This window comes from Ornithorhynchus anatinus, chromosome X1, assembly GCF_004115215.2.
Source record: "Ornithorhynchus anatinus isolate Pmale09 chromosome X1, mOrnAna1.pri.v4, whole genome shotgun sequence".
NCBI classification, from domain to species: domain Eukaryota; kingdom Metazoa; phylum Chordata; class Mammalia; order Monotremata; family Ornithorhynchidae; genus Ornithorhynchus; species Ornithorhynchus anatinus.
This window is the reverse complement of record NC_041749.1, coordinates 70938961-70956447: the sequence shown is the minus strand read 5'-3', so window position 1 is coordinate 70956447 and position 17487 is coordinate 70938961. Positions and strand designations below refer to the sequence as shown.

The 17487-nt window shown below is 43.4% G+C and overlaps 1 protein-coding gene and 1 non-coding gene across 2 annotated transcripts; one reads left to right on the top strand and one right to left on the bottom strand.

Annotated features, from left to right (window-relative positions):
• Nucleotides 1-1161: 1161 nt before the first annotated feature.
• On the bottom strand, nucleotides 1162-4192 carry HESX1 (HESX homeobox 1). Its single transcript, XM_003430964.2, has 4 exons — nucleotides 4036-4192; nucleotides 3167-3366; nucleotides 1526-1627; nucleotides 1162-1251 (listed from the first exon to the last, which is right to left on the bottom strand). Exons 1-4 carry the CDS (start codon nucleotides 4190-4192, stop codon nucleotides 1162-1164), a joined length of 549 nt encoding a protein of 182 aa, XP_003431012.2.
• Nucleotides 4193-6948: 2756 nt separating this feature from the next.
• Nucleotides 6949-7086, top strand: LOC114806783. Its single transcript, XR_003754845.1, has one exon. It is a non-coding gene; the product is annotated as a small nucleolar RNA SNORA7 (small nucleolar RNA).
• Nucleotides 7087-17487: the final 10401 nt, after the last annotated feature.

The window sequence follows — 17487 nt, the reverse complement described above, 5'->3', positions numbered from 1 at the left end:
GCTGCTGGTGGGGGAAGGGGAAGTGAGAAAATCTCCCCTGCTGGGTACACACGTTTAGAGGAGAAGAGTGCCTTCAATACATGACTGGAGCAGGAGGCAGGATTATCGCCTGTTATCTTAACAACCACTCCGCTCCTGGCTACCCCAAGGAATAGATGAAGTAGTACTTATTAAGCAGTGTTGAGTGCCATTCTGAGTTGAATGAGGGCATACCCTAGGCTGGGACAATACAAGTCTTTGCAACAGCAAAGTCGGAGAGGAGGAGAGGTGCTTTCCCTTTTGTGTGAAAAACATCCAAAACAGATTGAGGGCAGCTTCTATTGGGATATAGCTGCCCGCTCCTGGGAGAATAAGGTTCATTCTTTTTGAATGATGAGCAATCATTGAACTGAGACCATGTAAGCTAGACAAAGCTGGAACTTACATGAAAAGAAGTGCAACACACTATAAAACTAAGTATTAGAAAAAGATTGCTTTCCATTTGTTTTCAGTTTAGTTGTTTCCAATACACTAGAATGTTCATTATCCAGATATAGACAGTGGCTGTTCTCTTTCCTCTTTTTATATTATAGCATATTTGATGCATGTTCTTGGGGATAAAAAAAATCTTTATTAATCACTCAATGGCATTTAGTGGGCACTTATGTGCAGAGCAGGTTATTGGAGTTTATTTTTTATTGGTTTAAAAGTAGTCTCTTTTGAATCAAAAATTAAAGAGAAACAATATCTTAATAAATCAGGTTATAGAAATAACCGGTGTCCAGATGGGCAACACTAACACAGAAAGCACAGAGCTTTCTTTTAATAAAAATCTGATGAAAATGATGTCCATTTCTGCAACATCAGGTCATAGTCACATATGACCCATTCATTTTAAATGAGGCCAGTCAGTAACATCACTATTACTCAAAGTAAGAATTATAGACTTTTCAAAACATGTTTATTAAAATAGGCAGTCTTTTAAGACAAAATAGGAAGTGCCCCATTATAACATGCATTGTTATAAGATTCATTATTTTTCACTTTTCAGGAAAAGTAAGAATTCCAAACTAAATGCAGAACACAATACTTCATTACTTCAGCATCACAACATTTCCAGGGATTGCTGGTTTTCTATTACTGAAATACAATTGCAAACTTTCTTTATTCTTCCTATTCCACTCAATTTGCAGTGAAATTATTTTTTACCATCAAAAACTGTTTTTCCCTATGTGATCTTTTCAGTTTTGCCCGCCGATTTTGGAACCAGATCTAGAATTAGAGAAGAAAAAAAAGCAAACCCTTAAAAAAAAACAACATTCATTTTTCTGGGAGATTTCTATTAAAACTTTAAAAAAAATTATGTAATCAGTGATAGGTCTAAAAGGTGAGCAATATCAGCAGAAATACATACTGAACTTTATTATAATTCATAAGGATTCTGCAATGTAAAGGAATAACTATTAATGCTAGTTGCATCACATTCTGTTCACTAGTCTTGCCAGTAAAGAAATAAAATGTTTCATGTAATACATTCTCAAGTCACCTGTATTCTGTCTTCCTCCAAATCCAATTTCTGAGCTAATTCTTCTCTGACGTCAATACCAGGGTAAGAGTTTACTCTAAAGACATTCTCCAACACTTCAATCTATGAAAAATGTATTAAAAGATTACTTAGTTTGTCAACTTACAAATCACAAGACTTTCACAAAACAAATCCCCTATAGACATAACAGAGTTCTTCTATCCAAGCTCTTCATCCACAAGAATCAGTTTTCCCATAGTTTTCTGGGACAACTGTGTTTGATATGTACAGTGAATAAATCAACACCTATTTAAATATAATATATGGGGCTCACAATACAACTGCTGTAGTGTACTAATTCTGTTGTATTGTACTTTCCCAGTTGCTTTAGTACAGTGCTCTGGACACAGTAAGCATTCAATAAATACCGTTGATTGATATGAAAACCACTACATACTATAATTGACACTGCAGAGAGCATAAGGCAGATTATACTGTACCTACTCCAGCACTTGGCAAATAGTAAGTGCTTAACAAATACCACAATATTATTATTGCTGTCTTCTGCCTAAATACCAGCATTGGGTTACCTGCTCACAGTTCAGTTTGGAGTTTGATGGGACAAGAGGGGAAAGGTCTAGCCTATTCCCCAGTTGGAGGTGTTTTGCCCAATTGTAGTGAAGCTACAGTACAGTCTGGGGCACAGTAAAGGGTAGAACAAATTAAATATCTATTCCTATGGTGGCAGGCATCTTTTTATTAAATGGGCTATAAAAAAACTCAGTTATGCAGAAATGTCCTTTAATTGGGTTTAATATAATTAGCCTTAGCACATAGCAAGCACTTAATGACTGCCATAACTTGACCAACATTCCCTTTAATTCAGCTCTGAGGACCGGTTGCTGGCCTACTGGTTCAAGCTAGTGAGACCAGAGGAGGATGGAAGAGACAAAGATGCTTTACTTCAAGGACCAAGTGTTACCAGTGTTGAAAAGTGCAACTTGGTGGCACTGCTGTGGTACTTAGACCCAGAAACCAAGGTTAAAAGAACCCCCGGCTTGTCCTCTCTGACCTGAGTGGGCATGGGCACCAGCAAGCTCCCCACAGGGCTGCAAACCTTGAAGGAGACACTAATCCGGACTGGACTCCCAAGTATTCTGGCTAATTGTATTTTTGAACATTTGCTGCATCTGTTTCTGTTAATCGAGGGTAAGAAAATCAGAGTGTTTCATTAACAAAGCTTCTTCACCTTATGATGAAATGAACCCAATAACTATAAATGTATCATTCATGTTCAAAGATGACGCTGCTGAGGGTGAGATTCTATTCCTACACGGAAGCAATCTCTTCCACCTTCCACACATGAAGATGGAGTCGGGCACCCTTTCTGGCCGGCCCCTTGCCACTGGTGAGGGGAAGACATTGCATCCTTAAACAGGGCTACTCACCCAGGGGATTGTCATTCCCTCAACATGGGAACAGAATGGGGTTGCCCCTATTCATGAGATTTTAGCTGAAAGGTGAGGTAGGGAGGGCCAAGTATATTCTCTTGCTGGCAAGATGAATATCTGGGGTGATAGATGGAGCAGATTCATCCACACTCTCTTGCCCGGTGCCCCTGTAAATTATTCCTTGAATATAACAGGTGAATGAAATCCCTACCTGGTTTCTGGTGAAAGCAGTTCTTGGTCTTCTGCCTCTGTACCAGCTTAGCTCTCTTTTAAAAGACAGTCTTTCTGAGGCTGAAAAATACTTTTCATATTTCAAAATCCTTTTTTCTGGCATTGGATAGCCTAGACTATGGGAGAATGAGATCCCATAAGGAATGAGAGGGATATACACACAAGGACTTCCATTTTCCCCTAAAACCAGAAAGATAAGAGAAATTAAGTTTCCAGGCCTACAGTTCAGGGGTTTTGAGATCGTTACAAACTGTCACTGGTGGGGTTGGGGGAAGGGAAGAGAAAGGATCTTTAGCAGTTTAACAAATAAATACCAAATCCTGCATTAAATATATCATTTGCATCTATAAGCATGTCATTTAACAAGAAGACTTGAAGAGTACCCCAAGTGTCACCAGCTCATGACACTCCTGGAGATAAAATGCTGCTTGGGCTATAACACTCCAGTCAGAGAGGTGCCTAGTTATTTCATTGCCTTTCTCTCCTGCAACTCACCTAGCCTGCTCCATTGATTTCATTTTAAAAAGCTTCACACAGCATATAGTCCTCCAAAGACAACCAGCCTGTAGAGATCTCCATCTCTTTTCATCCCTCAGCATGACCTTAACTCCATTTTCCACTTTAATAAAATTCAGCCCAGACCAACCCACACTACAACTTTATGTCAGCAGGATGGAAAGAAGTCAGTAGACTCACAATTTGACTGGTGGTAATCTAGGGAACAAGACCTCACCCATATGTTTCAGCAGCAGGGTGGTTAAATATTGTAGTTATGCTAAAAAGAGTCATAAGTCCAATTAAACAACTCAACTGTTATGAAGAAAATACATGAGTGAGCTGTTGACATACCCAAACCATCACTGGAATCTGTCCACAGCCCGCGAGATTTAATCGAAGGAATGCAATCTTTCTTCTGGTCCGATCCCAAAATGCTGTCAATTGAAAATGGACAAGGTGACGGTTTGTTTTCCACCAAACAGGCCCCTTTCTGAAGAGTGGGAGACATCCTTGTGTTAGCTGTACACGGGGATGTACTCCTTGCCATCTTTCCCCCTTCAGCCTCAGTTGCTTAGCACCACCTATACTGACTGGAGGTGGTTTTGCAAGTCCACCTTATAGCTGTGCTGACAAGGAGATTGGATTTAGAAGGGCACTAATTAAAATCCTGTATTAGAAAGTTTTAGCATGTCAATGAAGACTCTCCCACCAAGAGGCATGAGGAGTTAATTGTTTATTTGTTTGCAAGTAATGAGCAACTAATGGCAACACCAGGGGGCTACCAACAGGGACAAAAAAGCGTTATCTCTCCTCACCAGAACATCGACTTAACTTGCTCAGAACAAATGATACACAAATGTAAGACTTCTCTTTTATTTAAAATCATTAAGGTATAAAAATCAAGCTTTTTTTCCCCCAAACTTTATACTCTCATGAACTCCTAAACATACAAGCATGATAGGAAATCAGTCAAGTAATAAGTAATCTCATTTAAGTGAATTTTCTTCCAAGGAAATTTTAAAAATAATCTCTTAATGCTATTAGGGTAATCCTGATGATAAACGCCTCAGTTTTTTTCATATGCATATATTCTGGTGAATGTGGTCAATAAAAAAACAATAGTATTTGGCATAAGGCACACAAGAATAGGTTGGCAGTGATATTAAAACTCAGTGTAATTGTCTTCCAAGTACCTGGATTAGTTCACAGGAGCAGTTGCACTAAGTATTTTAAATAATGTGCTAATTAATTCATTTCCTTATTTTCTATTAAATGAGTTGAATGCAGTTTATCTAAAGATTGCATGTATGAATATTTCCTAGAAGTTTAAATATGACAATATTTAAAAGAAATAAAATTTTGGTGTTGTTCTAAGTATTTGATATAAAAGATCAAAAGGAACAAAATTTAGTGCCTTTTTCATCATAATTGCCCTCATTTGGAATTTTGAAGAAGAAGGATTTGGATTTTTATGTAAATGAAAGAGAAAGAAATGGACAGAATAGATCTTCCGTCTCGTGATCCAAAGAAAACTTGAATTGAAGGAGCACCTGATGTCTAGAAGTTGAATGGGAGACTTGGAGGGTTTTGCCTCCAAACAGTGGTAAGACTCAGAGGTTATAATGGCAGAGGGGGCAGTACAGCACTATTTCATTATACTGTTAAAGAGAAAATTAGTGTTGGGAGCTTTACTATTACTCTTAAAGACAAAACAGCAACTCCCCTCACAAAGAAATGGGCAGAAATCATTTCGAAAATCTACAAAGTGAATGATGTGCTCTGCGAAACTGAAAACCAAAACCTCCATTTAAAAAAAAAAGATTCAACTACCTCTAAAATATGTGATTACCAAATAATATTCATTAAGCTTTTGTAGGCATAGTGACATACCGGATAAAAAACAAAAGGAGTTTGCATACTAAAACAATTCAGGCATAGAGTAGGATGTATTTTCCCACTTACAAATATGGACACGTACAAAGAATAAGCCAATAAATAAATATTTACTTTATGTATAGGCTTTGAATAACTTGTCTTGGGAAGTGGCCTGAGCATGGGGATCTCTGGAATTAGAGGTAGGGGTGTTAATTAGCCTCATGTTTCCACTTAATCTGGGTAGGTTGGAGAAGGATATGGGATTTTAGGAGGTCTTTGAAGAGAAGAAAAAGATTAGTTGGAGGACTTAATAAAAAGTAGAAAGGAGCTTAATAAGTTCTAATCAAATTGAGTTGAGGGCCTTCAATAAACATATAGTCATTAATACTTCTAAATGATTTATCAAATGCTCCAAATGAAAGAATTCTAATACAAAATGTTTTGCATGACTTTACAGATTTAATTAACAAACTACACACTCTCTACCAAACGTCTCTGTAACAGTGTCGTTCTCATCCACATAATGAAATTTTCATTGGCACTTGTTTTATGCTGTCGAGTCGTTTCCGACCCATAGCGACACCATGGACACATCTCTCCCAGAACACCCCGCTCTCCATCGGCAATCCTTCTGGTAGCGAATCCATAACAGCCTACTTTTCGAAGGTGGGCTCGTCCATTAACAAGTCTCCCAGTATTGGCCATTTTAGTTTCATTATACGGAAGTTTTATGGCAGGTTTTTTTTTCTTCTGAAAAAGCACTGGGAAAGTTAAAAAATAATTTCTTAGTAGTCTTTTCACCTGATCTCCTACCTGAACACTCCCAGCAAGCATTATTATCCCAATTTTTCTGATGGAGAAACCTAGAGATTGAGGCCCACAGATGTGGTATCACTATGCCATTGCACAGTTATACTCCGATATTGAATCCACAACAGGTGAATTGCCTCGTAGTTTGAAAAAATTAAAAACCTGAATGGATGTTATCTGCTGCTTAATGACTCCTGTTTTCAATTTAACGAAGGATAAATGTGTAATAGTGTTGGTCACAATTCAGCATAGTTTCCCTTGAGAATAATATGTTGAATTTGAAGGGACAGGCAGTAGGTGTGAAGGGTTTTCTTGCCCATGACTCCTGATTGCAGTGAGAGGTTGCACAATTAGCACCTGATGATCTTAGATATGGCCTTATCAGCCATTCCCTACCATTGCCATCCCTGGACTTTGGAGAACTGCCCTGATGCTATGGGACAGCAGTAGTGGGGTGTTGGGAAAAGAGGAATGGAGAAATCTGACATACTTCCCTTGAATCAGGTTGACAAGCTAATGTCAACATTCCTAGGATAAGCTGAGAGTGACACAGGAATTGGGGGTGGGTACCTCTCTAATCCCCTCTCAGGGCGGCACCTGGAGAGTTTCCAGTACTCTAGCAGTCTCAGCGACGGGAGGGGGAGTCAACCAGGGGCATACCCATTCCATTCCTAGCTTGGGCAGTGGCTAGCGAGTGGAAGGCCATCTGCTACAAGTCAAAACTCCCCTATGCTGGGCAGCAGTGGCACGGGAGAGAGTCGAGGGCGGAGACTCAAGTTTACTGTGCGGAAAACGGCTACAGTAAACCACTTCCATATTTTTACCAAGAAAACTCTGTGGCTAAGATACCAGACAGTCGCAGATGGATGTGGGGCATTCTGGGAGAGATGTGTCCATGGAGTCGCTATGGGTCAAAGATGACTCAACAGCATAAGACAAGACCTCTCTAGTAGATTGTTACATCTACTTTACCTAAAAACATGAGCTAGATATTTAAAGTCAGGTTTGCTCCGGCTGGAATTGAGGTTGAAATGGAAAATTATATTACAATTTAAATAAGGAAAAATACCCTTTCCTGGATGCATACACATGATTCCAAGCTGGAACTAGGAACCCAATTCCTCAACCCTTATATCTATCAAAAACAGGTGAATGCATTAGTTAGATAAAAATTAAAAGACTCTTAGCATGTCTTCCTTCACAAACCAAACATTAGTACCGAGTGTTTGGATTTCCTTGTAGGTCTTGCTGAATTCACTCATTCATTCATTCAATCATATTTATTGAGCATTTACTATGTGCAGCGCACTGTACTAAGCACGTGGGAGAGTACAATGATGATGATGATAATATCTTGTATTTTTATTTTCCTAAGTGCTTTCATATCAGTTATTTCATTTTATCCCCACAACATCCCCATAAAGTATGGCGAGGCAGGGATTATTAGCCCCATTTTTTAGATGAGAAAATTGAGGCCTAGGTAGTTAAGTTGCTTAGCCAAGGCTACACAGTAGGCCAGGGGCAGAGATGGGAGTAGAACCTAACTCTTTGCTCCTTCGGTGGATCACAATTCTGCTAAATGAATGCTGTCTCTAGCTACAGAAACATTACCGTGGCTAAGAATTTGTGTTTTCATAACTTGTTGTACTAGACACAAACATTATCATGGGAAGAAATGTCCAGGCTTTTTTTTCTTACAGTATTTGGAAGACAGGTCTTAAACATAAGCAAATGTGGATAGAATCTCAATGAACTAATGTCATCTTTGAAAGTATAGGTTGCTATTTATAATTACATAGCATTTCCTTGGCCTGGCATTTACCCCCCCTCCTAATCCAACAGACCAAATCTCTCCTTGTAGTAATAATGATGCTATTTATTAAATGTCTTCTATGTGGTAAGCACTTACACTTTGCTAAGTACTTGAGCACCCTCAGTGAGCAAAACACTGAACTAAGCGCTGGGGGGAAGTAAAATATGATGAAAATTAGACATGGTCCTTGAACCTGGAGGGGCTCACCATCTAGAAATAAGGGGGAGAAAGTTAGTGACAGACACACAACGAAAGGTGAAGTGACAGTTAATAGAAAAACAACATACAAAGTGGACAGAATAAATTCTATAGGTGCTAGAATGTTTCATGTTTCTTACCACCCAGGCAGGGCTGTTCAGGATCCAAAGGTCACAGCCACTGCCACAACCACCCCAATGCCGACATTCTAAAAGTTGGGAAAACCTCATGACACTGCCTCTTCCTCACTCCGCTGCAGGGGAGAGGACAAGATGGGAATGTTGATAATGGGAGAGGACAATGTTGAGGGGAATGTCGGCCACCATGTGGCTGCCATAAAGACAGTCCCACCCTTTTATAGGCCTCCCTCTCTAGTTCACATCGCATTCTGCTGCCCGGGTAATTCTTCCCAAACATTGCCCTGAGAACGTCTCCCCACTAACCTCCATTGGTTATCCATTCCTCTCACACCCATCCCCACCACTGACTCCAAGATACTGAATCACCCATCCACCTACCCACTCATTCATTCATTCTCCTCTTTCACCCCCTCTCAACCCACCCTCCTGACCCCTCTCAAGCCAACCCACTCACTGGGTCTCACTCCCATCCCTCTCCATACCTTTTTCCAAGCCTAGAACTCCCTCTCACCTTAAATCCAGCAGATCACAGTTCTCTCCAGCCTCAAAGCCCCCCCTGAAGTTACATCTCCTCCAGGAGGCCTTCTCTGATCAATACCCATTCTCCCAATATCCAATCTCCCCAGGTCACATCATGCCCTCCTAAAATCCCACCTCTGCCAACGCCTGATTAACTCCCAATGCCCCAGGAGTATCAACCCAACCACCACCTCTAGGATTTACGTATTCATTTACACTGATCCTCAGAATTAGTGTATATATGTTTAATTCGTTGTGTGTTCAATTACAAATTCTGATTACTCTATTTGTCAAGATTTTTAGGTCTGTCTTCGCTGTTAGAGAAGCAGCGTGGCTCAGTGGAAAGAGCCCGGGCTTTGGAGTCAGAGATCATGGGTTCGAATCCCGGCTCGGCCACTTGTCAGCTGTGTGACTTTGGGCAAGTCACTTAACTTCTCTGGGCCTCAGTTACCTCATCTGTAAAATGGGGATTAAGACTGTGAGCCCCACGTGGGACAACCTGATTCCCCTGTGTCTACCCCAGCGCTTAGAACAGTGCTCGGCACATAGTAAGCGCTTAACAAATACCAACATTATTAAGTTCTGTGTGGGCAGGAACTGTGTCAAGTCCTTCTGTTGTATTTTCCAGGTAGTGCATCCCATCCTTTGGGTACTAAATAAATTTCATTTATTTCACTACTACTATAGCTAGGGACATGGTCAAGATGGTAAAAAAAAGCCTGAAAATACCTCTTTGCCAAGATGGTTTGACACCTGATAATTGATACTGCCATCTAGTGTTAATTGGAGATTGTACCCTTTTAATCTTTAGTGCCATATGAATCTGCTTGAGAAAACAAGATGTTCTGATGTCATCATCATCAGTGCTATTTATTGAACACTTATTTCATCATCATCAATGCTATTTATTGAGCACTTACTATGTGCAAGAATACTGTACTAGGCGCTTGGGAGAGCACAATACAACAGAGTTGGTAGACACGTTCCCTGCCCACAGTGAGCATACAGGACTGTCACCGTTTTCACCTACCCTAATTCCAGAATCCTCCCTAGTTCTGCAGAAACAGAAACACATTTAATTACTGGGAAAATAGGTCTCGAGCAAACTGACCTCCTAAGGTGCACTGTCTCCCCCTACTTTTACAGATCAATCTGTCAATCAGTGGTGTTTACTGAGTGCTTATTGGGTGTAGAACACTATACAAAGGCACTTGGGAGAGTAATCAATCAATCGTATTTACTGAATTCTTAATGTGTTCATAGCACTATACTAAGCTCTTAGAGGAGTAGAATACAACAGAGTTGGTAGACACATTCCCTGCCCATAAGGAGCTTTTAGTCTGGAGGAAGAGTTTACGGTCTAGAGTCTGTACGATCCTATGGCATTTTACAGATACTGATCTAGTAGTAATGGTATTTATTGAACACCTACTGAGTGCAATGGACTTTACTAAGTACTTGGAAAAGTACAACAGAAGCCCAAGACACATTTGCTATCCTCCAGGAGCTTACAATCGTAAAATATTTACCAAAGTGGAATAGGAACAATATGGTATTTGGTAAAGTGCTTACTGTGTGCCAGATACTGTACTAAGCACTGCGGTAGATACAAGCTAAACAGGTTGGATGCAGTCTGTGTCCCACATATGGCTCACAGTATTTATTCCCCATTTTACAGATGAGGTAACTAAGGCAAGAGAAGCCAAGTGACTTGCCCAAGGTCACACAGCAGACAAGTAGTGGAGGCAGCATTAGAACCCAGGTCCTTCTGACTCCAGGCCCGTGCTCTATCCACTAAGCCATGCTGCTTTCTTGATGTATATATATATATATACACCCAACTGCTGAGGACGGATATAAATGAACACATAAGTACTATAGGTGACTGTTGGGGTAATTTGACCCAATGTGTGTGTTGGGAATAAATTGGGGAAGGATTGCTGGAGGAGGTGGGGTTTTAGGAGGGCTTTAAAGGTAGGGAAGGCTGAGGTCTGCTGGATTTGGGGGAGGTGGGAACTTCAGGCTGGAAAATAGCATAAGCAAAGCGTTGGAGACAGGTGACATGAGAGAGGGATACAGTTAGGAGAGAGGCTTGGGAAGAGTGATGAGTCTAAGCTGGGGACTAGTAAACTGAAATGTCATTTGTTTTGTGCCCTTAGTTTGGTAGCAGAAAGAATATCATTAGGGAACTAGCATGGCCTAGTGGAAAGTGCATGGGCCTGGGAGTCAGAGACCTGGATTCTAATCCCGGCTCCACCATTCGTTTGCTGTGTGACCTTGGACAAATCACTTCACTTCTCTGTGCCTCAGTTACTTCATCTGTAAAATGGAGGTTAAATCCTCGTTCCTCTGATTTAGACTGTGAGCACCATGTGGAACAGGAACTGTGCCCAACCTGATTATCGTGTACCTATCCTAGCACTTAGTACAGCGCATGGTACATAATAAGTGCCTAACAAGTACCTTAAAAAAATAATCATAGGGTCGAAGCAGCTGCTGTCACAACACTCACCTGTCTTCTCAGAATTGCATACTCCTTGAGGAATGGGAAACTACAGATGTTCTCACCTGTCAAACAGCAATGAGCACAACTGATAAGCAAAGCAGGTTGGACACAGCCCCTGTTCCATATGGGGCTCACAGACTCAATCCCCATTTTACAGATGAGGGAACTGAGGCCCAGAGAAGTGAAGTGACTTGCCCAAATTCACACCCAATTCTCTCCTCAACTCCAACTCTCTCGTGGACCCCCTCCAATCCGGCTTCCGTCCCCTCCACTCTACCAAGACTGCCCTCTCAAAGGTCACCCATGACCTCCTTCTTGCAAATCCAATGGCTCCTACTCTATCCTAATCCTCCTTGACCTCTCAGCTGCCTTTGACACTGTCGACCATCCCCTTCTCCTCCATACCTTATCTCACCTTGGTTTCACGACTCCGTCCTCTCCTGGTTCTCCTCTTATCTTTCTGGCTGTTCATTCTCGGTCTCCTTCATGGGCTCCTCCTCCCCCTCCCATCCTCTAACTGTAGGGATTCCTCAAGGGTCAGTTCTTGGCCCTCTTCTGTTCTCCATCTTTACTCACTCCCTTGGTGAATTAATTCGCTTCCACGACTTCAACTATCATCTCTATGCAGATGACACCCAAATCTACGTCTCCTCCCCTGTTCTCTCCCCCATCCTTCAGGCTCGTATCTCCTCCTGCCTCCAGGACGTCTCCACCTGGATGTTTGCCCACCACCTAAAACTCAACATGTCCAAAACTGAGCTCTTTATCTTCCCTCCCAAGCCCTGTCCTCTTGCTGACTTCCCTGTCACTGTGAACAGTACAACCATCCTTCCTGTCTCTCAAGCCCGCAACCTTGGTGTCATCCTTGACTCAGCTCTCTCATTCACCCCACACATCCAATCCGTCACCAATGCCTGCCAGTCTCACCAGTACAGTATCACCAAGATCCGCCCTTTCCTCTCCATCCAAACGGCTATCGTACTGGTACAAACTCCATAATAACCTGGCTGGATTATTGTGTCAGCCTTCTCTCTGATCTCCCTTCCTCCTGTCTCTCCCCACTCCAGTCTATTCTTCATTCTGCTGCCCGGATCATCTTCCTGCAGAAACGCTCTAGGCATGCCACTCCCCTCCTTAAAAACCTCCAGTGGTTGCCCATCAACGTCCGCATGAAACAAAAACTCCTCACTCTGGGCTTCAAGGCTCTCCATCACCTTGCCACCTCCTACCTCACCTCCCTTCTTTCTACTGTCCACCCCGCATGCTCCGCTCCTCTGCCGCTCATCTCCTCACGGTCCCCCGTTCACGCCTATCCCACCATCAACCCCTGGGCCACGTCCTCTCGCTGTCCTGGAATGCCCTCCCTCCTCACCTCTGCCAAACTAACTCTCTTCCCCTCTTCAAAGCCCTACTGAAAGCTCACCTCCTCCAAGAGGCCTTCCCAGACTGAACTTCCCCTTTTCCCTCTGCTCCCTCTCTACTTCCCCCCCGCCCTCTGCTCCTTCCCCCTTCCCCCCTTCACGTCCCCTTAGCTAAGCCCCCTTTCCCTCTGCTCCTCCCCCTCTCCCTTTCCCTCCCCTCAGCACTGTGCTCATTTGTATATATTATTACTCTATTTATTTTGTTAATGAGGTGTACACCCCCTTGATTCTATTTATCCTTATTATGTTGTCTTGTTTTTGCCCCTCTGTCTCCCCCGATTGGACTGTAAGCCCCTCACTGGGCAGGGATTGTCTCTACCTGTTGCCACATTGTACATTTCAAGCACTTAGTACAGTGCTCTGCACATAGTAAGTGCTCAATAAATACTATTGAATGAATGAATGTGGCGGAGCCAGGATTAGAACCCATGACCTTCTGACTCCCAGGCCCATGCTCTAGCCGCTACACCGTGCTGCTTCTCTTGATAATGAAGCGGCATGAGCCAGTAGAAAAAGCCCAAGTCTGGGAATCAGAGGACTTGGGTTCTAATCTCAGTTCTGCCACTTGTCTGCTTTGTGACCTTGAGCAAGTCACTTCACTTCTCTGGGCCTCAATATCCTCATCTATATACCTATTCTCCCTCCTGCTTAGACTGTGAGCACCCTGGGAGACAGAGAATGCATTCAACCTGATCATCTTGCATCTACCCTAGTGTTTGACACATAACAAGTGCTTAGCAAACATGATGATGAAGAGGGATTTTGGAATTATAGGGTTAATAATTACAGATAATTTAGTGAAATTATATAGTTTGGTCATCTCTTTAATCAAAATGGATGGATTGATGGATTGATACGACAAGGGATGGTTAGGCATCAGAAGTTTTTAGGAGTGTAGAGTTGTGTGCTGAGCTACTTTCAAGAAGATGATCCAGGGAGCAAAGTGGATTTAGATTAGTACTGTGTGGGATTGAATAATGACTTGTGTAAAAAGGTCATTATGGTTTGGTAGTTGTGTCCGTGTTCGGATTAAAGCATTTTTTTCTGATTCTCCAAAATTTATTTTAATGGGCTATGGTGGTAATTATATGACAGCCTAGCTATTTTCAAAGCTGTAACATCTTTGAAATGGCCTTTTAAAGTATCTGCTTTTTTAAATCACCTGGAAGTTGATCCCAATCTGAAAACTAGGGTGGTGATCATGTGTATGGAGAGGATGCTGCAGATCTGGGAAATGTTGAGGGAAATCTGGCAGGATTTAGCAAAGGATTGAAAGTGAGAGTCGAGAGCAAGGAGTCAAGGATAAATGTCGGGGTTAAGGGCTTCAGACACAGGATGATGGAATTGTCAACTCTGAAGGGAAAGTTAGGAAGAGGAGTGGATTTGAAGCATTCCATTTTTAAGGTGCTAGTGAGACATCCATGGAGAAGCAGCTTGGCCTATTGGAAAGAGCACAGACCTGGGAGTCAAAGGACCTGGATTCTAAGCCCGGCTCCACCACTTTTGTGCTGTGTGACCTAGGGCAAGTCACTTCACTTCTCTGTGCCTCAATTACTTCATCTATAAAATGGGGATTAAGACTGTGAGCCCTGTGTGAGACAGGGATTGTGTCCAACCTGATTAGCTTGCATCTACCCCAGCATTTAGTACAGTGCCTAGCACATAGTAAGTGCTTAACAAATACCATTATAAAAAAAAGATGTCCTGGACGCTGGAGGAAGTGTGAGATTGCAGAGGACATGAGAGTGGATAGCAAAATAGATTTGGGAGTCATCTGCACAGAGGTTGTAGCTGAAGCCATGGGAGTAACTCTAAATAGAGAAAAATAGGGCACACAGAACAGAGCTCTGTGGAACTCCCACAGTTAGGAGGTGAGAGGAGGAAAGGAGTCAGAGAAGAAGACTGAGAAACTGCCAGAGTTGTATCAATAAAAATAGGGGAGAAGGGAACGGTCCACAGTGTCAAAGGCTGTTGAAAGGTCAAGTTGGATTGGTATAATAATGATAGTGGTGTTTTTTAAGCACTGGGGTAGATATATGATAATCAGGTCGGATGCAGTTCCTGTCCCATTTGGGGTTCACAGTCTTCTAATTAGGAGGGAGAACAGATATTAACTTCCCATTTTACAGATGAGGGAAATGAGGCACAGAGAAGTTAAGTGCCTTGCCCAAAGACACAGAGCAGGTAAATGACAGAGCCAGGACTAGAACAGATCCTCTGACTCCCAGACCCAAGCTCTTTCCACCAGGCCACGTCGCTAGTACAGTCCATTAGATTTGGCAAGGAGGAGGTCATTGATGACCTGGGGGAGGGTGGATTTAGTGGAGCGAAGGGGGTGGAAGCAAAAACTTTCCACAGTCAGCTTTAAGACTCTCCACCAGTTCTTCCCATCATACACATCAGCTCCCTTCATCTGCTCTTCCCCACTTAGGCCTCTTCAATCCTACCAAGATCACCTTTTAACTCTACCTACTTCTGACTCTCTCACCTTCAAACCCTTGCTCCTGTTTTTCCCCTAGCCTGAAACTAGGGGTTAGAAGCAACAGGGCCTAGTGGAAGGTCAGTCAGTCAGTCAATCGTATTTATTCATTCATTCAATAGTATTTATTGAGCGCTTACTATGTGCAGAGCACTGTACTAAGCGCTTGGAATGAACAAGTTGGCAACAGATAGAGACAGTCCCTGCCGTTTGACGGGCTTACAGTCTAATCGGGGGAGACAGACAGACAAGAACAATGGCAATAAATAGAGTCGAGGGGAAGGACATCTCGTAAAAACAATGGCAACTAAATAGAATCAAGGCAATGTACATTTCATTAACAAAATAAATAGGGTAATGTAAATATATACAGTTGAGCAGACGAGTACAGTGCTGAGGGGATGGGAAGGGAGAGGGGGAGGAGCAGAGGGAGATGGGGGGAAAAGAGGGTTAAGCTGCGGAGAGGTGAAGGGGGGGCGGTAGAGGGAGTAGAGGGAGAAAGGGAGCTCAGTCTGGGAAGGCCTCTTGGAGGAGGTTAGTTTTAAGTAGGGTTTTGAAGAGGGGAAGAGAATTAGCCTGGTGGAGGTGAGGAGGGTGGGCATTCCGGGACCGCGGGAGGACATGGCCCAGGGGTCGACGGCGGGATAGGCGAGACCGAGGGACGGTGAGGAGGTGGGAGGCAGAGGAGCAGAGCGTGCGGGGTGGGCAGTAGAGAGAAGGGAGGAGAGGTAAGAAGGGGCAAGGTGATGTAGAGCCTTGAAGCCTAGAGTGAGGAGTTTTTGTTTGGAGCGGAGGTTGATAGGGGAGTGACATGCCCAGAGCATTTCTGCAGGAAGATGAGCCGGGCAGCGGAGTGAAGAATAGATTGGAGCGGGGAGAGAGAGGAGGAAGGAAGATCAGAGAGAAGGCGGACACAGTAGTCTAGCCGGGATATAACGAGAGCCTGTAGCAGTAAGGTAGCCGTTTGGGTGGAGAGGAAAGGGTGGATCTTGGTGATATTGTAAAGGTGAAACCGGCAGGTCTCGGTAACGGATAGGATGTGTGGGGTGAACGAGAGAGACGAGTCAAAGATGACACCGAGATTGCGGACCTGAGAGACGAGAAGGATGGTCGTGCCATCCACGGTGATAGGGAAGTCTGGGAGAGGACTGGGCTTGGGAGGGAAGATGAGGAGCTCAGTCTTGCTCATGTTGAGTTTTAGGTGGCGGGCCGACATCCAGGTGGAGACATCCTGGAGGCAGGAGGAGATGCGAGCCTGAAGGGAGGAGGAGAGGACAGGGGCAGAGATGTAGATCTGCGTGTCATCTGCATAGACATGGTAGTCAAAGCCGTGAGAGCGAATGAGTTCACCAAGGGAGTGAGTGTAAATGGAGAACAGAAGAGGGCCAAGAACTGACCCTTGAGGAACTCCAACAGTTAAAGGATGGGAGGGGGGGGAGGTGCCTGCGAAGGAGACCGAGAATGACCGGCCAGAGAGATAAGAGGAGAACCAGGAGAGGATGGAGTCCATGAAGCCAAGGTGAGACAAGGTGTGGAGGAGGAGGGGATGGTCGACAGTGTCAAAGGCAGCAGAGAGGTCAAGGAGGATTAGAATGGAGTAGGAGCCATTGGATTTGGCAAGAAGGAGGTCATGGGTGGCCTTAGAGAGAGCAGTCTCGGTAGAGTGGAGGGGACGGAAGCCAGATTGGAGGGGGTCCAGGAGAGAATGGGAGTTAAGGAATTCTAAGCAGCGATTGAAGACGACTCGTTCTAGGATTTTGGAAAGGAAGGGTAGTAGGGAGATAGGGTGATAACTGGAAGGGGAAGTGGGGTCGAGAAAGGGTTTTTTTAGGATGGGGGAGACGTGGGCATGTTTGAAGGCAGAGGGGAAGGAGCCATTGGAGATTGAGTAGTTAAAAATAGAAGTTAAGGAAGGGAGGAGGGCAGGGGCAATGTTTTTTAAAAGGTGAGCGTGAATGGGGTCCGAGGCGCAGGTGGAGGGGATGGCACTTGCAAGGAGGGAGGAGATCTCCTCTGAGGATACTGCAGGGAAGGATGGAAAA

What these genes read in the sequence shown, in the direction of transcription:
- HESX1 (XM_003430964.2), bottom strand. Translation starts at nt 4,192, where the DNA reads ATGTCTCCCACTCTTCAGAAAGGGGCCTGTTTGGTGGAAAACAAACCG. An exon ending in CTGCTTTCACCAGAAACCAG is followed by an intron (nt 1,628 to 3,166) that starts GTAGGGATTTCA and finishes CATTTTTCATAG; the next exon opens with ATTGAAGTGTTGGAGAATGT. An exon ending in TGGAGGAAGACAGAATACAG is followed by an intron (nt 1,252 to 1,525) that starts GTGACTTGAGAA and finishes CTCTAATTCTAG; the next exon opens with ATCTGGTTCCAAAATCGGCG.